Source organism: Myxocyprinus asiaticus, chromosome 42 (assembly GCF_019703515.2).
Source record: "Myxocyprinus asiaticus isolate MX2 ecotype Aquarium Trade chromosome 42, UBuf_Myxa_2, whole genome shotgun sequence".
Taxonomy (NCBI): Eukaryota; Metazoa; Chordata; class Actinopteri; order Cypriniformes; family Catostomidae; genus Myxocyprinus; species Myxocyprinus asiaticus.
Window position 1 is genome coordinate 11,225,511 of NC_059385.1, and position 22,739 is coordinate 11,248,249.

The window sequence follows — 22,739 nt, forward strand, 5'->3', positions numbered from 1 at the left end:
TTTGGCTAAATTCTGAGGCTACATCCATACAAAAAAAAAATACATTGTTTCAAAACTTTGTTTTCAGTTTTCTAACGTCATCGTTTTCCAAAGTATGCAGTACTAAAGTGCGTGTGGATGAGAGGCAAAAACGTAGCAAAATCAATGTTTTCAAATGAAAATGGATTCGGTTGGTCGTGGCTAGAATGCATTGCAAAAAACAAATCCAAAGGCATCCATGGCGAATGAGGCTAAATAAATGTCAATTGTAAACAAGCTTATAAACGTATATTTCTTTAAGTGCTGAAAAGTATCAATAAAAGTGTAAATAAATGTGTTATTAAAGTTAATGTTTTGTATTTTTTTTTTTTTTTTTTTGTCAATTGGGCTGTTAGCTTAGCAACATGCTAAAGCCAAATTCTATTGAAATCAACTTCAAGCTCATTGTGTGGCATTTGAAACAGCTTCCTACTGTATGCAGTGTTCCAAACTACATATGGTGTCACTTATGGGGTCAGGTTTAGGGTTGCCTTAGGGGCCGTTCACCCATGTGACCATCTGTGCTGTTTTGTAAAAAAAAAAAAAAAATTGTTTCTCTATGTAAATGTATTGGCTACTACATGGACATCTTTGACTGTTGCAACTATTTCAACTTTAAAAAGCATGTCTTGAGACACTGGCATTCTTTTTCACTGCACTGCGCTGCATCAACTGTTTGAACACAAAAGCACATATTGTGTAAACGGCAGAGGCAGCCGCCTTTGTAGTTAGTAGGTAGTGAGGCTGCTCACTAGATTTTGGAACAGAGCTACAGTGTCCTTTCAAAAGTGCTGAACCTTTGGGTGTGACAGAAGAAAACTAGCGTTTTCTCTTTCCAAGGCCCATTAAATCATGCAGGGTAAACACTTATTTTAGCAGCTTGCTTTACACTGCGGCCTGATGGGATATTTTAAGCGCCATTTTCAGGGCCGACTCTGTGCCCTGACTGATGTGACAATCATTCCTGTCATCTCTTTATTTGTGTGTGGCTTCCATATTTTCACCACCGTTGAGTGACAAACTGAGGGAACTGAGATATATCACCACAGCTGCCATCCCTCCACCCACCCTGCCCCTGTGCCTGGGTCTCTACCCATCAGTCCATCTGCCACCTGTGGTTGGAGGTGCCAAGGCTACAGACCATTAGCACAGAGCAGGTCTGTATTTATAGTGCTTAACAGGCATGACTCAACAGCATCACTGTTTGCTTTTAGCTGTAATGGAATCTGCGCTTTGCCCAACACAGAAAACCCATTATTGTGTATGATAATATTGTTTCTGTCGATGGGCGAACTGGGCCTGAAATTTCCACTGGGCACCGTTGGATGCTTGCACCTGCAGAAATTTTGTTTATTGTGAGTGCGAGAGAGAAATGTGTAGGTGAAAGTGCAAGTTAACTGTTTTTTTTTCTGCATGGAGCTTTGACTGATGTCATGCAGGCCATGTGACTTGGTTCACGCCGATGAGGTAATGGCTGTTGACGTTTACGGCTCCCCTTAATGAAAGACTGTGTTAAGTGTGATGGTTGTAAAGGGACGTAAAACCAGCTAGTAAACCTCTAATGTCACGCAGGATTACATTACATCGATTCTCGGGTTTTAGCCTTTTCAAATGCTTTCCAGATGAAATTTGTACTCACTTGCAGTCGTGCGAGACTGACTGTATTTGTGTATGAGTGTTGGTGTACTTTTATACATTAAAATACTCTATTGTGGATGGATAGGTTTGTTTGTGTGTGTGCAATTATGTGTCTGCAAGTGTATGTCAGTTGCAAGCATGTGACTGCATTGGGCCTCCCCTTTGCCAGTGTCCTCTGTTTCCCATTCTAGCCCTGATGAGTCAGAGTCTGTGAATGCAGCCAAGCGTACAGCAGCACAGTGACGTTAATGTGTTTACGCTCTGTGCTCTCCCTCTGCTACAGCGGGGTGCGCTGACCTCCACATACAGGCACAGTCTAAACTTTTTCAAGCACACCCAGGTTCTCCTCTGCAAACAGGCACTGTATTTCCTTTACAAGCTAACAGAGTCTACTCTCCTCACATACATACAGTAGTCTCTCCTTTACAAGCTGTAGCAGAGTTTGTTTGACACATTCTCTCACTTACAGTCTAACACAGTCTCTTCTTTACAACCTAACACAGTCTCTCTGTGATGAGGAGGAGGGCGTGGCCGGGCCGTGATGGAGCACGGCCAGCGCTGAATCATCTGATCAGCCGGAGAGCGAGATAAAGGGCAGCCGGAGACGCCGATTCGAGGGAGAGAGACGCATGCGGCCGCACTGCATGTGTGTCTGTTCGTCTATGTTTTATGTTGTTTTAAGTTCATTTATATCATTAAACCTTTATGTTGACTGTTCAGCCAGTTCCCGCCTCCTCCTTGCCATCCTTATACTGTTACAGTGGTGCCGAAACCCGGGAGGGAGGAGGGATGCGCTGTCGCGGAGTCCTCGTCGCTACCATCGGCCAGGGGTGCAGCCGTGGCCGTCCGCCTTGGGAAGGAGGGGTCGCTGCCGGCTGCTGAGAGCCAGAGGAATCGCTGCTGTCTGCCGAGAAGGGGAGGAGCGGTTCTGTCCACCAGAGGCCGGAGGACTTGCTGCCATCCGCTGGGGGAGGAGCGAGCTGGCATCTGCCAGAGGGCGGAGGAGCGGTTGAGGACCGGGCGACGGTGCATCCGGGAGCCGGCGAGCAAGTTCTTCTCTCTCTGCTCTCTCTGTGTGTCTCTGCTCGCCCTTTCCCTCTCCCCACGCCTCCCCTCGTCTCTCCCCCAGGTTCGCAGGAGGCAGGGTGGACCACCGGCTGACAGAACGGCTGGAAGGGCAGCGTCTCCCCTCCAGAGATGGGGGGGAGTTAGTCAGACCGGTGGCGCCCCGGCCTGAATCGGGTGGGGGAGGAGTGTGATGAGGAAGAGGGTGTGGCCGGGCCATGATGGAGCATGGCCAGTGCTGAATCAGCTGATCAGCGGGAGAGTGAGATAAAGGGTAGCCGGAGATGCCGGTTCGAGGGAGAGAGACGCACGCGGCTGTGTTGCATGTGTGTCCATTTGTTTATGTTTTATGTTGTTTTAAGTTCATTTATATCATTAAACTTTATGTTGACTGTTCAGCCGGTTCCCGCTTCCTCCTCGCCCATCCTTATACTGTTACACTCTCCTTTTTAAACAGACAAATTCTCTGCTTGGCAAGCTAACAGTCTCTTCTCCACAGCGAGGGGTGGCTTCTACATTGGTGCCCCCCCAGCTAGTAGCGCCATATGCAACCACCTAGATTGCCTATGTGTAGAAACGGCCCTGCGTAATCGAACGGCCCTGCGTAATTGAATAAGAAGAGAAAGTAACGTAGACATTTTCCAGTATGTAAAACCTGCTGCTTCTAGCTTCTAGCACAACTACCTCTGCCTTTTGAAGAGTGCAAAAAGCACAGAGGCCAATTGTGGCCCAATTAACGAGTACCGATATTAATGCTGAACAAAGCTAAGGTACATTATCTAGGTCTGTTAGTCTGATTTAGCAAAAATTGGACTGGTACAATTTCAGTCAGATTAAAAATGTACATGACATTACAAGACAAATTATTTAAATATTCAATATTTAAATATATTTTAAAATTCATGTATTTGTACTACTTCCTCTCCTATTCAAACAGACACCTTTTCTCCTTAATAAGCCAACATAGCCTCTTGTTTCACGAGTTCACTGGTTCATATTGTCCTGGAGCACATTAAATTAAACTGATTTTACATGCTGTCCATAATGGAGGGGCTCGAGCGGGATTGGACTTGATCCTACACGTTTTCCTCCACATAGACACCATCTCTTCCTTTAATAAACAAACAATCCATTCCACAGATTCTCCTTCCCACAGACACAGTCCCTCCATTCCAGACACAGTCGCTCCAGTTCCTCACAGACACGGTTTCTCCTCTCCACACAGAGCCTGTTTCTCTTCTCCGGTCTAAATGTCTGTAGAGAACAGACTTCAGTTTCACTTTATTCAGTGGCACGAGGGTGGGGACGTTTGCACAGTTGTGGTCCCTCCTGTGAACAGCCATGGCTGTCAGTGAAACATTAAACTGATTTGTAGGATTCTCCTGAGGGAGGTGGGCTGGCAGTCTCTCTGCAGTTCTGTCCCTCAATCTCAATACTGATCTTGAATCAGTATGGCCTGGAAGCCTATCCACTAAATTGATGTTTTATATTAAACAGCGAATGTAGTTCATGCTTGAAGTCCAGACACTGTAAAACAGATGTCTTCTCAGCTGTAACAAATTGTTGTACGTGTATGTATTTATAGCCTTGGCGCATGATGGACCTATTTTACAATTTTTTCTTTTCTTTTTTTTTCTTTTCTCTTTTACTGAACTATCCTATGTGACGTGAATACTGTAAGTGTGTATGTTATAGAGATTACCCCCCCCCCCCCAGTAATTTCGATTTATCCCTCCTTTTCTTTAAAAAAAAAGCAAAAATGGAGGATACAGTGAGGCACTTACAATGGTGTGAATGGGGACAATGAAAGTGAATGAAGCCAATTTTTGGAAGGTTTTAAAGGCAGAAATCACTTACATTCATTCTTCTGTTAAAACTGGTGTATTTTTTGAGCTGTAAAGATGTTTAAATTGTCATTTTTACAGTCATTTTAGGGTTTTAGGGTTTGTTGAGATTACATAATTATGGCAACGAAGTTGTAAAATTGGCTTTAACTTTGCACAGAAATGGTTAGTAAGTGATTTTATCACACTAAAATCATGTTTACACGCATATTGTTTATGTGTCTTGTGGTTATAATTTTGAAAAAGTTAGTATTAATGTGTAAAAATTGACCCTATTCATTTCCATTGTAAGTGCCTCACTCTAACCCAGATTTTTGCTTTTTTGGAAGAAATGGAGGGGCGAGTCGAAATAAATTTTTGTGGTAATCAACATTATGCCACAGATGGTGTCAATTGAGCTTGACTTGTATTGAACCCGGAATATTCCTTTAAGCTCAATTGACAGTATTTATGGCATAATGTTGGCATAAAAATCAAGTTTACAGTGAGACACTTACAATGAAAGTGAATGGGGCCAATTTTGGAGGGTTTAAAGGCAGAAATGTGAAGCTTATAATTTTATAAATGCACTAACATTAAATCTTCTGTTAAAACTCGTATTATTTGAGCTGTAAAGTTGATTATACAGGCATTTTAGGGTTTGTTGACATTACATCGTCATGGCAACGAAGTTGTAAAATTGGCTATAACTTAACACAGAAAAGGTTAGTAAGTGATTTTATCACACTAAAATCATGTTTACACACATATTGTTAATGTCTTGTGGTTATACTTTTGAAACCGTGAGTGTTTTAACGTTCAAAAATTGGCCCCCTCACTGTAACCCAGATTTTTGCTTTTTGTAAAGAAAAGGAGGGATGAGTAAAACATTTTTGTGTGGTAATTAACATTATGCAACAAATGCTGGATTGAGCTTAATTTGTGTTGAACCTAGAATATTTCTTGAACTGTGTGCCCTGTGTTTGCTCGGTTAGTCTGTATTTTACTTAATTGTTTGAGAACACGCCACCTCTGATTTTTTACCCAATATGGTTAAATCTACCAGCTTCCCTTGAACATTCCCTCTACCCTGCCCATTTGTCCTTTATATTATATATATATCTGTCATTTACATCCATTTCTCTTTTATACGTCCTCCTAAATGTCTTTGTGTTTGCTAGAGACACTTGCATCTGCCTCCTCCCACCACATGTTTTATTTGAGGTAATTTTCAGAGCCCGAGACCCCCTCCACCCTCTGACAGAATTACAAGGCAGAAATAGTCGCACAACATAAAACACTATTTAAAGTTTTCACAAGGTTCAGATGAATGGAGGGGGGCTGTTTCCATGGAATATGCTTTTAAGAGGAATGCTGACAATTATGCACCCTGAATGGAAAAAGCCTGGGACTGATATCTGGTTGGCACTTTTTTTTTTTTTTAATTTATTTTTTTTTCAGAAGACGAGCTTTGCACAGCTCATTCCCACATGTTCATCTCTGACGTGCAGATAGTAAACCCGTTGACTCAAAATGAATGAATAATCACTGTGTAGAGTCACTCTGTCAGATAATGAATGCACGTTCGGCTGTAAGATGAGTCCACTAGTACATTAGGCCTTTCAATATGAAGGAGGCATGGTGCGAAAATAACCTCAGGGCGTTGGGGCAAAGAAGAAAAAAAAAAGCCAAGGAAAGTGACATGCGTCCCAGATATTTAAAATGTGTTAACTCATTTCATTATATTCCATTGTAGACCTATCTAGTTTTGTATGATATTTTTGTCATTTGACATAAATGGACATGCACTGTGTTTTTATATGGGTAGAAAAAAAAAACCCTCTCAAAGGTCAAAAACACTCCTGAAAATCAGTTCCAGTGGGCAAATATTAGCCTTACTTAGAAAGTTAAAGCTGAAGTGTATAATTTTGGCACATCTAGCATCACTTAAATGTAATATTTTTATGAACACTTTTTCTGTCTTCCATTGGTCTAACAAACAGGTAGTCCTACCCCAAACTCACACTATTGGGTGAGCCTTTGTTGCTGTGTTGGGCTGGTTGAGATGCTCAAACAAACAGAGCAATGATTTGATGGTGCCAAAGAGCCAGAGTTTTAAAAGAAATCAACCTACAAATGGATTACTTATAGTTGTTTCTGTATATTAAGATGAGATTAGAGAAAGTATTTAAAAATGGTACACTCTAGCTTTATTTCAGACACTGGAAGGAGGTGATATAAAAAACGAACTGAACATGGAAAAAATGTGAACAAATGCTGTCATATGGGACGAGGGGGCAGGCTGGATGTCCACTCATTCGCTGTGAGACTGTTTCATCACCAAACCAAGGCTGCCCTGCATTCCTCTGAGGCAGAAGGCCATGTCTTTTGCACTTTTTTCACCATCCCCCCATTTCCTCTTTCATTTCCCTCCTTTTATCCCCCTCTCCCTCTGATCTACATGGCCGCATCTCAGGTTTTTCTCCTCAAGCAATCTCTATAAATAGACCCTCAATAGCTGCTGCCTAACAAACCTGCTCATCAGAACTAATTGCCAAAGAAAAGTTCTTTTTTTCCCTGCTTTTTTTTTTTTGCTATAACCCCTTCCTCCCCGGTCATTTGCCTGAGCTAACCATGTGTAGAATAAATGGGTCACTTTTTTTGTGGTATGCTCTGTGAAAAGATTCCGTTATGGTTTGAAATAAAAAGGATGAGATTTATTAATTTATTTCTGTTTGAATATATATGAAACAAATCAAGTAGGCCACATCCACACTGATTTATTTTAGTTTGAAACCTACTTTTTCAGTTTCCTAACAGTATAGGTTTTCAAAGTATGCATTTTTTAAAGTTTCCATTTTTGGTGGAGGAAAACAATGTTCCAGTGTGGACGAGAGGTGCAAATGTTACAAAATCAATGCTTTTTTTATTTTTTTTTTTTTACAATCTGGAGTAGATAAAGGCCAATAATTGTTTTTACTGTTTTTTAATACCAATATTCACACTTTTCTAATTATTCAGTTGTTGGTTCTTCAGTATCAGATTTATTGATGTTTGTCTTAATATATTAAGACAACTTTGCATACATAAAATTACTTTATATTTTATTTATTATTATTATTATTATTATTATTATTATTATTATTTTAAATACTTTTAAATGCATGTTTATAATTTATTGTTGTAGACTAATGACTACTTAATATATGTTTTTGTGTCAGAATCCAAAATAGAGGGGGCCTGGGTAGCTCAGTGGTAAAAGACGCTGGCTACCACCCCTGGAGTTCACTAATTCACTAGTTTGAATTCCAGGGCATGCTGAGTGACTCCAGCCAGGTCTCCTAAGCAACCAAATTGGCCTGGTTGCTAGGGAGGGTAGAGTCACATGGGGTAACCTCCTCGTGGTTGCTATAATGTGGTTCGTTGTCGGTGGGGCGCATGGTGAGTTGAGCGTGGATGCTGTGAATGGATGGCGTGAAGCCTCCACACGCGCTATATCTCTGTGGCAGCACGCTCAACAAGCCACGTGATAAGATGCGCAGTTTGATGGTCTCAGACGCAGAGGCAACTGGGATTCATCCTCCGCCACCCAGACTGAGGCAAATCACTACGTTACCACGAGGACTTAAAAAGCACACTGGGAATTGGGCATTCCAAATTGGGTGAAAAAAAATAAAATTTCCAAATTAGAACAATGATTAAAAATTGGTTCTGCATATCAGTTATCAGACACTGACTTAAATGTAAAAAGAATCAGTATCTCTAATTTGTAATCTTATAATCGGTATCTCTAATTTCAACTTGCAACTCTTTTTTCAACTATTCAGTTATTTATCAGGATTTTTTTCCAACATTGTGATATTAAAATTGAACAAGTCTTTGTGATGTGTATTATTAAAGCTGTGTTTGTATGTGTGTGTATGTGTGTGTTTGTGATTGATAGCCTCCATCAACAGAGTGTGTGTCTTAGAGACAGGCCGGTCCTAGATCACGCCGGCTTTGTTTGGGGGTCTGTCTGACAGTTTGTGACCTCATTACCAGACTAGCGTCTTGGGGCATTCATCAGCGTGAAAGGGCCCCCCCACCCCCATACACACTCCATTTTCTCTGTTTCTCTTTTTTCCCCCTTCTGTAATGTCCAGTCTTCATACTGTTATACAGTGCACGTTTTCCCCTTGTGAGTATGTATGGTTGAGAGAGCATGTAAGTTCTAAGGTGGAGCTGAAAATGGGTGGATACTTTGGGTCTGGTCTCCGTCTGGTTTAATTGACTGTGACCTTAAGGGTGTGGGAGCACCAAAGAGGGTACGCGGACACGCCCAGATTTAGACAAGCATGCACAGCTGCGCACACTGAGACACAAACACAGTCCCACACTCCCACACACACATAAAAACAAATACGCTTGGGGAGCTATAGGTAAGCACAAATTTTACACATCATATAGAGTTATAAAGCATTGCAGATTTAAGAAAAACTGTTTTTTCATTTATCTTTTGCTTCTTTTTTTATGAATGGTGTTTGCTAAGGCAAGCAGCACTATTACTATTGCTCCTACATGGGGTTAGGGATTTGAATAAACCCTTTTCCCTAAGTATTAAACTTTGGCACATAAACTTCACAGTTCACAGCACAGTTCAAGTTGTGGAGATACCTCAAAGCATGCCGTTTGTTAAGGAGAGGTGTTCTATTAATGTAAGCAACCTCTTTGAAACACAATATCAACTGCGTAGCATGCACTGGCAACACCTACTACACCCTAGCATCATGGCAGCGAATTCTGAAAGGACACATGTTCTTCTAGTAATTTTATATTCCTTTTCTTGTTATCTTTCCTGTCCATCCCTTCATGAGAGCATAGCTGAAGTTCAGTGTGTCCTCCAACACTGAACCAAAGATGGGTTCTCCATTCTTTTTCCTTTTTACATGGAAGAACCTGCAAAATATCAGATTTTACAGATTCATGCACTGATGCGCCATTTCCACCATTTCCAGTGCTGGATTTCATAGGATTTACAACTTGGAGAACAAGCCATTTTTCCTGGAGAATACACTATGCTCAAACATAAAGCAAGATTCACTGAACCATTTGTTGAATTGCCCCTGACATTATTTCATCACCATTGCATAACAGTATAGAATAGATTAAGAAGGTTTCAATCATATTGAAAGTGGTGAATATATTATAGATAGATATCAACTAAAATTCCATCCATTTCTGCAGAATTTGAACACCTGTCATTTTTTAAATTTGCAATTTTGTTTGGTAATCTTAGTTCTGTTTTAACACATTTTACCATATTATAATTCATTTCTGCAGAATTCCACAGATTTCCCCCTAGAATCTAGATTCCATGTGGACCTACATATAGCTCAGCTTGTGTGTCTAAATTTTATTTCCATCTTTATAGAGGCATAAGGCAAAGCAACCTGAATCTGTGACTAAATAGATTTTGACCTGCATCTGGATATCAGTCATTTTCCCAAATCCCCCCCATTTATATTCTCGGAATCAAACATCGGTCAATCAGATACGATTAAACTGAACTGTTGATCACCATACCTACCGAGCTTAGATGGTATTACTGCAGACACCAGCTTAAAACAGGCCTGGCCTGACTTCACTAAGGCAATGTCATCCCAGTGCCAGATGCCATTGTGCCAGGACTGGTTGGCATGTGATGCGGTATAATGGAGGGAGTGGGAGGAGGGATACAGGGAGGGTGGCTCACACTGATGCTAAATAATTCACCAGGTTGGCCCAGGCAGCTGTGTAATCTGGCAAACTGATGGTTTTAAAGATGTGTTGTGCTAGAAGAGGGTGATGCAGACATTTGGGGGATTTGGATGTGGGGACACAGGTAGATCTGTGTTTCTGCTGGTTGATTGAGTAAAACGTATCTTTCGAGCCTCGTGAAGAATGTGATCATTGATTTGGTACATTAGTTAAGTTTGTTGGTTTAGTTTGTAGCCCCAAGTTTGGCAGGTGTCAATTTTCAGTAGGTGACCAATATGGATTTCTTAAGAGCTGATATGATAGTATCGATACTATTAATACTGATACCAACACTGACATAAAAGTACATATAGAATGCCAGTCAGGGTCAAAAAATTAACCAAGGTTTTGGGCAAAAGTGCCCCAGATATTTAAAATGTGGGAGCAAAAAATTCCCGGTTAAATTCATGTTTTTATATGTTATCTAACATTTTATATATTTCATTATATTGTATTCTAGTTTTGGGTTTAGGCACTGTACATGTCTTAGAGGCGATTGTCATTAAATGTGAAACTAAGTGGTATTTGAAATGTGAGATTATATTAAAATGTTAATTATATTAAAATATGACTAATATACAGTAAGCCCACATAAAGATAAAAAATGCCCCTTAAAGTCAAATAAAGGGAACAGATATTGGCTTAAAATTGGCTAATACCCTATATTTGAATTGGCTAAATATATAGGCTACTTCAATTTAATTACAGCAATTTGGATGTACACATAAACACTCAAATTAAACAAACTGTTTAATCAAAATTGACAACAAAATTTAGAAAATAGACTGCTCGATATCCATTTACTAGGCTGTGGGTAGATTTTAGAACAGACACAAGGAAAAGCTAACGCTTCCATTAATTGCGAACACAGTTATTGCCCGAAGCCGATTTTATTGTCCTGGCCAAAATATCACTAATACCTTCCCTCTCCGTAATCCATGAAGTGCATTTTACACACATCAGTTTTGCCCATTTAGCTGTTAAGCATCTGTCACGTTGCACGATTTTTCACAATGTCATGTTTTGACTCCACCGCCACCATTTCCGTACCGCAGTAGTCCAACAGATCGTGTTTCCTTCATCAAACCCCTTTGGATTCAACAACAACTTGTAGATGCTCAAAGCTGGCTCATTCCTTTAGATTTACTTTTATTGCCAAGCTTTTTTATCCGTTTGCTAATATCCATTATAATATAAATGTATTTTTATGCACTGCAGTCCCTGCGAACAAAAGCAAGCGATTGCATCTGCAGAGAAAGATGGAGTAGGTCAGAAATAGAGCTGGACTGGTGCTCAAGGCAGGCAGGGGAACTCTCTTTTGGCCAGGCCCCGAGTATTATGCTGAAACCAGATGTTGAGAGATGTTTCCTCCTGGTCACGTGGGCCCCTCTGGTGCGGCACTTACATAAATGTCATCTGTACAGTAGTAAGTGCGGGCGGGAGAGTGAGAACGGAGGCCCAGCTGCTCGTGCTGGGAAGATGAAGAGTGCAGCGGGGTCACAGCTACCCTCCGCCACTTCCGTCTGCTCTCTGCCAGAGCTCTCTCTTTCACTCTTTTACTCTCCATGGAACATGGATGAGAGATGCAGACGTCAGCCAGTTGCAAGAATCTTGTCTTGTCATCATGTCACAGTACCTGGTTATTGTTATCATCTCAGTGGACATGCTGCATGGACAAATCGCTCAACCACTAGGTCGACATGGTTTTTAATGGGCAATGCTGATATCTAGAGAGCAGAGTGGCTGATGTTTGATTTAATGCTAAAATTTACATTATATTGGCATTAGATTGACAGTTTACTTATAGCTTATTAGCACTTTACAATACGGTTGTATATGTTAGCATTTGTTAATAAATTTGATATTGTGAACCATGGACAATAATTTTTACAGAATGTATTAATCTTAGTTAATGTTAATTTATGGATACTAGATACTAGAAACTATTGTTCACTGTTCATTCATGTTAGTTCATAATGCATTAACTAATGTTAAAAATTTATTAGTTTAGGTAGAAATTAACACTAACCAAAACTGATAAATGCTGTAAAAGTGTTGTTTATTGTTAATTCATGTTAGTTAGTGTGTTAACACTATTGTGTAGGTCCCCCATGTGCCGACAAAAGAGCACCAACCCCTTCTCACCACAATTGTACAGACAGGGTTATCTGAGTTACCGTAGACTTTGTCAGTTGAACCAGTCTGGCCATTCTCTGTTGACCTCTCTCATCAACAATGGTGTTTCCAACCGCAGAACTGCCGCTCACTGGATATTTTTTGTTTTTGGCACCATTCTGAGTAAATTCTAGAGAAATTGTTGTGTGTGAAAATCCCTGGAGATAAGCAGTTACAGAAACACTCAAACCAGCCTGTCTGGCACCAACAATCATCCATGCGATTATCTAATCAGCCAATTGTGTGGCAGCAGTGCAGTGCATAAAATCATGTAGACACTGGCCAGGAGCTTCAGTTAATGTTCACATCAACCATCAGAATGGGGAAAAAATTGTATCTCAATGATTTGGACCAGGGCATGATTGTTGGTGCCAGATGGGCTGGTTTGACCATTTTCTTCTCACTACAACAATTGTGGTGAGAAGAATATCATCTCAGAATGCTATTCTGAGATGCGGGTTGGTGCTGTTTTGGCGACACGAGGGGGACCTACACAATATTAGGCAGGTGGTTTTAATGTTGTGGCTGATCGGTGTATATTAATATATACAATTGTATTGTAAATGTTACCCATCACTATGATTAACGATAGGTATGTAAACAACATTGTAAAAAGAAATGAACACTTATTTTGTACAAATGTTCCACATTTTAGAATAATAGTAAAGTCATCAAAACCATGAAATAACCCAATTCAAAATATGGGTATTATATTGTGATCATAAAGTGTTAATCAATTAAAAAAAATATATAAACTATATATAAAGTACTGTGCAAAAGTCTTAGGCACATGAAATGTTTCACAAAAACCTTTGTCTTAAGATGTTATTTATTATCTGCTACTTTAGTGTGTCAATAGGAAATATATATTTTATACTCCCAAACATTCCTTTTGCAAATAGAATAGAATAGAAGAACAGGGAGCCCTGCAACAGATGGCATGGACCTCACAGAGCCCCCCACTGAACATCGAGTCAGTCTGAGATTACATAAAGAGACAGAAGTAATTGAAACAGCCTAAATAGATAGAAGAACTGTGGCGAATTCTCCAAGAAGCTTGGAACATCCTATCTGCCAACAACCAAGAAAAACTGTGGTAGTAGGAGAATTGGTGCTGTTTTGAAGGCAAAAGTGTTCATACCAAATATTGATTTAGCTCTTTTTCTGTTTACTGGACTTTGTATGACGTTAATTGATTAATGAAAAATATTTATGTCATAATTTTTTTAAGAAATCCTCACTTTGAAAGTTTTTCACAAGTGCCTAAAACTTTTGCACAGTACTATATACAGGTGCATCTCAATAAATTAGAATGTCGTGGAAAAGTTCATTTATTTCAGTAATTCAACTCAAATTGTGAAACTCGTGTATTAAATAAATTCAATGCACACAGACTGAAGTAGTTTAAGTCTTTGGTTCTTTTAATTGTGATGATTTTGGCTCACATTTAACAAAAACCCACCAATTCACTATCTCAAAAAATTAGAATATGGTGACATGCCAATCAGCTAATCAACTCAAAACACCTGCAAAGGTTTCCTGAGCCTTAAAAATGGTCTCTCAGTTTGGTTCATAGGCTACACAATCATGGGGAAGACTGCTGATCTGACAGTTGTCCAGAAGACAATCAATGACACCCTTCACAAGGAGGGTAAGCCACTAACATTCATTGCCAAAGAAGCTGGCTGTTCACAGAGTGCTGTATCCAAGCATGTTAACAGAAAGTTGAGTGGAAGGAAAAAGTGTGGAAGAAAAAGATGCACAACCAACCGAGAGAACCGCAGCCTTATGAGGATTGTCAAGCAAAATCGATTCAAGAATTTGGGTGAACTTCACAAGGAATGGACTGAGGCTGGGGTCAAGGCATCAAGAGCCACCACACACAGACGTGTCAAGGAATTTGGCTACAGTTGTCGTATTCCTCTTGTTAAGCCACTCCTGAACCACAGACAACGTCAGAGGCGTCTTACCTGGGCTAAGGAGAAGAAGAACTGGACTGTTGCCCAGTGGTCCAAAGTCCTCTTTTCAGATGAGAGCAAGTTTTGTATTTCATTTGGAAACCAAGGTCCTAGAGTCTGGAGGAAGGGTGGAGAAGCTCATAGCCCAAGTTGCTTGAAGTCCAGTGTTAAGTTTCCACAGTCTGTGATGATTTGGGGTGCAATGTCATCTGCTGGTGTTGGTCCATTGTGTTTTTTGAAAACCAAAGTCACTGCACCCGTTTACCAAGAAATTTTGGAGCACTTCATGCTTCCTTCTGCTGACCAGCTTTTTAAAGATGCTGATTTCATTTTCCAGCAGGATTTGGCACCTGCCCACACTGCCAAAAGCACCAAAAGTTGGTTAAATGACCATGGTGTTGGTGTGCTTGACTGGCCAGCAAACTCACCAGACCTGAACCCCATAGAGAATCTATGGGGTATTGTCAAGAGGAAAATGAGAAACAAGAGACCAAAAAATGCAGATGAGCTGAAGGCCACTGTCAAAGAAACCTGGGCTTCCATACCACCTCAGCAGTGCCACAAACTGATCACCTCCATGCCACGCCGAATTGAGGCAGTAATTAAAGCAAAAGGAGCCCCTACCAAGTATTGAGTACATATACAGTAAATGAACATACTTTCCAGAAGGCCAACAATTCACTGAAAATGTTTTTTTTATTGGTCTTATGATATATTCTAATTTTTTGAGATAGTGAATTGGTGGGTTTTTGTTAAATGTGAGCAAAATCATCACAATTAATAGAACCAAAGACTTAAACTACTTCAGTCTGTGTGCATTGAATTTATTTAATACACGAGTTTCACAATTTGAGTTGAATTACTGAAATAAATGAACTTTTCCACGACATTCTAATTTATTGAGATGCACCTGTATATATATATATATATATATATATATATATATATATATATATATATATATATATATATATATATACACACTACCGGTCAAAAGTTTTGACTGAAATGTTTCTCATGATCTTAAAAATCTTTTGATCTGAAGGCATATGCTTAAATGTTTGAAATTAGTTTTGTAGACAAAAATATAATTGTGCCACCATATTAATTTATTTCATTATAAAACTAAAATTTAATTTAAAAATAAAAGTTTTTGAAATTGATGACTTAGACCAAATAATAAAGAAAAGCAGCCAAGAAGTGCCCAACATAGATGGGAACTCCTTCAATACTGTTTAAAAATCATCCCAGGATGATACCTCAAGAAGTTGGTTGAGAAAATGTCAAGTGTACATGTCTGCAAATTCTAGGCAAAGGGTGACTACTTTGAAGATGCTAAAATATAACACAGTTTTTATTTATTTTGGATTTTGTTTAGTCACAACATAATTCCCATTGTTCCATTGATGTTATTCCATAGTTTTAATGACTTTACTGTTATTCTAAAATATGAAGAAAAAAAAATTATAATAAAGAATAAGTGTTTCAAAACTTTTGACCGGTAGTGTACACACACACACACACACTCTCACACACACACACACACACACACACACACTGGCGGCCAAAAGTTTGGAATCATTTTTTTTTTTTTTTTCAGATTTTGCTGTGGCAACTCAAAAACAAAACACAAAGACAATATTAAGCTTCATTTAACGAACCAAATAGCTTTCAACTGTATGTGTGTGTATATATATATATATATATATATATATATATATATATACACACACACACACACTGTGTATATACAGTGCATTCATAAAGTATTCAGACCCCTTTTTTTTTTTTTCACATTTTGTTGACGCAGCCTTATGCTAAAATCAATCTACACTCTATACCCTATAAGGACAAAGCAAAAAACAGATTTTTGATAACTTGATAGCAAATTTATTAAAAAGAAAAAACTGAAATATCACATTGACATAAGTATTCAGACCCTTAACTCAGTACGTAGTTGATGCACCTTTGGCAGCGATTACAGCCATTTTCAGGTCTCTCCAGAGATGTTCGATTGGGCTCAAGTCCGGGCTCTGGTTGGGCAACTAAAAGACATTCATAGAGTTGTCCCTAAACCACTCTTGCGTTGTCTTAGCTGTGTGGTTAGGGTCATTGTCCTGTTGGAAGGTGAACCTTCGGCCCAGTCTGAAGTCCTGAGCGCTCTGGACCAGGTTTTCATTAAGGATATCTCTGTGTTTTGCTGCGTTCAGCTTTCCTTCAACCCTGACCAGTCCATCAGTCCCTGCCACTGAAAAACAACCCCACAGCATGATGCTACCACCACCATGCTTCACCGTTGGGATGGTATTGCACAGTTGATGAGCAGTGCCTGGTTTCCTCCAAACATGACGCTTGGAATTGAGGTCAGACAGTTCAATCTTCGTTTCATCAGACCAGAAAATCTTGTTTCTCACAGTCTGAGAGTCCTTTAGGTGCTTTTTTGCAAATTCCAAGCGGGCTTTCATGTGTCTTGCACTGATGAAAGGCTTCCGTCTGGCCACTCTGCCATAAAGCCCAGATCGGTGGAGTGTTGCATTGATGGTTGTCCTTCTGCAAGTTTCTCCCATCTCCACATATGATCTTTGGAGCTCAACCAGATTGAACATCGGGTTCTTGGTCACCTCTCTTACCAAGGCCCTTCTCCCTGATTGCTCAGTTTGGCTGGGCGGCCAGCTCTAGGAAGAGTCCTGGTTGTTCCAAACTTCCATTTAAGAATTATGGAGGTCACTGTGCTCTTGGAAACCTTCTATGCATCCAAAAAACATTTGTAGCCTTCCCCATATCTGTGCCTCGACACAATCCTGTCTCTGAGCTCTGCAGGCAGTTCCTTTGACTCTGATATGCATTTTCAGCTGTGAGACCTTATATAGACAGGTGTGTGCTTTTCCAAATCATGTCCAATCAATTGAATTTGCCACAGGTGGATTCCAATCAAAGTGTAGAAACATCTCAAAGATGATCCAGAGAAATGGGATGCACCTGAGCTAAATTTCAAGTGTCATAGCAAAGGGTCCGAATACTTACGTCAATGTGATATTTAAGTTTTTTCTCTTTAATAAATTTGCAAAGTTATCCAAAATCAGTTTTTTGCTTTGTCATTATGGGATATGGAGTTTAGATTGATGTGATTTTTTTTTTAAAGCATTTTAGCATAAGGCTGCAACATAACAAAATGTGAAAAAATTAAGGGTTCTGAATACTTTATGAATGCACTGTATACAATATATATGCTTTTGACTGGGAGTGGATTATGTGTTGACAAAGCTATCAGCAGAACTATAACTTCTGTTTATCAGCCACTATGCATGCTCATCAACTATTGCCGATAATCTAAAAATGGTCAAATAGCGCCAGATTAACCTGTCTGACTGATAATTTTTTATATATTACTACTCAACATTTAGATCACAGAAAAAAACGTGAAGGGGAGAAAGTTGTATTGAGAGGAATAAAGAGGGAGATTTTTGCCACTTTTCCTGTAAAGTCCAATTCTGTTGTGCCCATTATATTAAATATATCTGCTTTGGTGACTCCTACACTCCTAATGAAATCGAGCAGCTTCAGTAATGATGTGTATATCTTTATGCTGCAGTGGCGTAATGGCCTGCATCCCAGCGATTACAGCACTCAGGGTGCCGTTTTATTTGGCCCCAACACTCAGTAATGCGTTTGTGTGTGGTAGGCACTCCTATACTGACTTTTAATGTGAGGGCTTTTTGTCCCGCCGGGAGATTTATTCACAGCCTTGTGTAATGTAATTTCATGTTGAAACACCCATCCTATGTTCAAATGAAAGAGGCATTGATGTTCATCTTAATCTGATATACTTTAATACTACGGCATCAAAATTACTCGACTGTAAGGGCCCCGTAAGAAGTGGGAGATGCGTTGCCATCTGAACCCGAAAACAAGGACACGGTTTGTTGTTGAGGAGCAGATTTCTTTTATTTCTCTCTATGTGATATGTTTTTTTTTTTATTTGACTTGATCCAAAAAGCAGCTCATTCTTGTGTAACTATGACACGATGATATAGTAATAGATTACAGTTGTAAATCTGCCCCGTTGCATTTCTGAGAACTAACTGAGTAGCTTTTCACTGGAACTGCACGAGTGTAGCACACGTATTCATGCATATGGTGGTGGCTGCACTTTGCTTTTTGTTCTTGCTGTTTTTGCATGAGCAGTTTTTGAAGCAGAGAGGACTGAGTCATGGAGAACTCATGCAAGGGGAAAAACGAGGGCATATCAGGAGAGAGAGAGAGAATAGAGAGAGTGCATGAATAAATACACACTCCTTACAGCACACACTGTCCTTTGCCCATAATCAAGTGTAGTACAAGGTGATATTCTTTGTTTGTGTAAGAGTGATTGTGCGTGTAATAAACACGTGCATGCACATGCTGTTTTTTTCTCTCTTTTTGATGGGAACAAAACTAGCCCTGGGAAATTTGATAAATTAAGATGTCCATTTGAAAACATTTTGTGTTTTTTTCCTTCATCTGCGATCAGACTTTTCACATTGTCTCTAAATCTCTAAATATCCTGAATTCCTCATATGCTACAGCAAATATTAACACAGAATGTGATCAACTTACTGATCGAACATTATTGTTTTTTTTTATGACCATTTATTTTAATGTTAAATTGTCTTAAAACCGATATGCATAAATTATGTGTTTTATTTCTGCTTTCTGTCAAAAATCATTATAGACTTTATCAATGACAACATTGTTTCCTTACAAATGATATTAAGGAATCAATAACCAATAAATAATGATAAAAAATAACAGTCATTTATTGTCAATCTATCTATTAATACATTATTAATTTCTTTTTGCAATTTTTCAATATGCCTGATATTAAGGAACCAATAAATAATTATAAAAAATTAGTCAAACAGATTATCGATATATCTATACATTTTTCATTAAGCCTGAGAAAAGGAAGCAATTACTAATAAATAATGTAAAAAAAAAAAAAAAAAACTAGCAACAGTCAAACCAATTAATAATCTATCTCTTAATATAATTTTTTTTTGGTGCCATTTTTTGGTACGCTTGTTAAAAAGGACCAATAACCAATTAAAAATGATAAAAAGTAACAGTCAAACTGATTATCTATCTATATATTTTTCATTTGTTTTTTATTATAAAATATATATTTTATATACAAATTTTGAAAATAGTATTCAGACCGATTATTGATTTACCTCTAACATTAATCCTGGTGTCTATAAAAAAAAAAATGTATCTAAAGAAGCTAGTGAATATTTAAGTAAATAAAATTTTCTCTGTTTTTCTGTTGCAGGATTTGCGTAAACAGATAGCTCCTTTGCTGAAGGGCTTCCAAGCTGAGGTGAGTTTTGTTCCTAAAGCTTTGTGTCCTATGTACTTATAACCATATAGACTTAAAAATTTTGTTTAGGTCAAAAATGTGTTTTACAGGCTGAAGTCATAGAAGAACCTTTTTAAATTCCTCAAACTACTTTTTATTTGCAAGTTCTTTAGAATACCATCTGTTTACTGGTATATACTATACAATAAAAATATTTCTTGATAAGAGCTTTCTTTGCTATACCATTGAAGGTTCTGCAACTTTTATTTTTAAGAATGCACCTCATAAATGATTTTTTAGGCCTGTGCACGACAATGTTTTTTTAGTAATCTCAACAAGATCAATTCAGGGAAGTTATTCTAACTCTTCATTTTAAGTTATTATAACTAAAAGGCAAAATAATTTTTTACAGTGCCTCCTTGGAACTCTAAAACAGTCTATAAAACTTTTGGTTTGATAGACATAGGAGTTTAAATATATATAACTAAACTCCTATAAGCATATTTAAATAATGACAGTAATGTCTACTTGATAGAATTACATTTTATATATTAAGGGTGTACATTATTTGACAACTAATTAATTTGATTATGATTCTTTACTAAATGGTGTAATGCATCTTTAAATCTGAAATTCAGTCACAATTTGATTTAGGTCAGTTTTGTTTTACTCAGTTTATTTTTAGCATGATTCATTATTTTCAAAAACTTGCACCAGATTTTACATTTACAGGCCCAACAATTGAAAATGAAAAGTTCATGAATATGGCACTGTTGTTGTAATTGTAATCAATTGTTCAATTTCTAATCAGTGCACTGAATTTTCGTTCTCAGGCTTCATTTAATCACCAGTGCATTAATGCGTTTTCACACCCTTAGTAAATATGCAGTACTTCAGTACTAATACAGGTGCAATTCAATGATAGTTGTGGGTAGATCTGTGTGTGGAAAACCAGCCGATGGTTTTGTTGTTTAATCAGATGCTGTTTAATCAGACACCCTGAACAATGCAGCCTGACAGAGCTAGCAGCCAGAGAGCACTGCTGTTAAACTACACTCTCCTCACAGCTTTACTGACAGCCAGTATGACTCCATCACGCTCACACCAATTAGTCTCACAACCTTCCCGGTAAGGGAATGGCGGAAAATGGCCAGTGTGCGTCACTCAGCACTGATCTAGGATAAGATGACCCTCTCTAATGATTATGCTCTTAATGGGCTAAAAAGACCACCTGATTCCAAAACAATGGTTATTTACTTCAAAGAATAATTTCATAAAGGAGTTGTTCACCCAAAAATGAAAATTCTCGCATCATTTACTCACCCTCATGCCATCCCAGATGTGTATGACTTGCTTTCATATGCTGAACTCAAATTAAGATTTTTAGAAGAATTTCTCAGCTCTTTTGGTCCATACAAGGCAAGTGAATAGGTGCCAAAATTTTGAAGCTCCAAAAATCACAAGGCAGCATAAAAGTATTCCATAAGAATCTAGTGGTTGAATCAATGTCTTCAGAAGTGATATGATAGGTGTGGGTGAGAAACAGATCAATATTTAAGTCATTTTTTTACTATAAATTCTTCTCCCTGCTCAGTCAATCTCCACTTTAACTTTCCCTTTCACATTCTTCTTCTTGTGTTTTTGGTGATTCACATTCTTCATGCATATCGCTACTTGACAGCGAGAAGAATTTCTAGCAAAAAAGGACTTAAATATTGATCTGTTTCTCACCCACACCTATCATATCGCTTCTGAAGACATTGATTCAACCACTAGATTCTTATGGAATACTTTTATGCTGCCTTTATGTGCTTTTGGAGTGTCAAATTCTTGGCACCCATTCACTTGCACTGTATTGACCTACAGAGCCAAGATATTCTTCTAAAAATCTTAATTTGTGTTCTGCAGAAGAAAGAAAGTCATACACATCTGGGATGGCGTGAGGGTGAGTAAATGATGAGAACATTTTCATTTTTGGGTGAACTATCCCTTTAATATTGTTTTGTTCCTTAAAACAAGATAATTACTTGCAATACATGAGGAGCAAAATTTCAGAGAATATATCTTGAATTAGATTTACTTGCCTTATTACATTAGCAAATAGTATTTTCTTGTTTTAAGCATACACTTCACATAATTTTGTTAGATTTATGTCTAAAATAAGGAATTCACCAATGAAGGAAAAAGATAAACTCAGCTGGAGATATATTTTCTTAAAACAATTACTCTATTTTGCTACTTAATTTTGTCTTTTAAGGATATTTGAACTGGCAAACGAAACAAAAATTTTGACAAAGAAAATGATTTTTTTTGTGACAGCTTGTTTCTTGTGGTCTGCCTCTGTTGTACAAATCCCTTTAAAAAGCCAACTATAGTTTGTCAGCATCTAATCAGATCAGACAGTTTTGAAATGTTCTCGCTGTTTGCTGTACCGCTCTTTTATTTTCATCTGTCGGATGAGAGCGAAATCCTAATGATGTTTACGCTCAGTGGTGCTAGGTAAGTCTATTTATTCTGGGCCGAGCCAGAATGATGGACTCTTGAGTTTCACATTTCAGAGATAGAGGGGATTTTTTTGGTTCACCTTTTATTTATGAGAAACAAACAAGTATTTCTTCAACAAGGACGCTCTTGAAATCGGCATCAATATTTTATAGTATTGATGAGGCTTTGTGTTGATGTGTAAAAGGCATAATTCACCTAAATATATAACATAATTTAAACTACCCATATACAGTAAAACTACACCAGCACTGCAATAATAAAACATATTTGACACAACGTTTCACAATTGGTTAAAAATGATGTGAAATAAGAGTTCACCAGATATCCACTTCAGGGAATGAAGTCGTGTTTGCTTTGACATCATCTCCTCAGTGGCCATTGCTGATAGTTGAGAACTGGGACATGGTGCTGTGTTCCATAAGTAATATGCATTACCTTTCAACACGA

At 38.4% G+C, this 22,739-nt stretch overlaps 1 protein-coding gene across 1 annotated transcript in view; it reads left to right on the top strand.

Annotated features, from left to right (window-relative positions):
- Window positions 1-22,739, top strand: part of LOC127432897 (homeobox protein cut-like 1) — a 178,946-nt gene that overhangs the window by 59,867 nt on the left and 96,340 nt on the right. Inside the window, exon 3 of the mRNA XM_051684407.1 lies at window positions 19,761-19,808. Within this exon, the coding sequence (XP_051540367.1) occupies window positions 19,761-19,808 (48 nt within the window). The remainder of the gene's footprint in view (window positions 1-19,760; window positions 19,809-22,739) is intronic.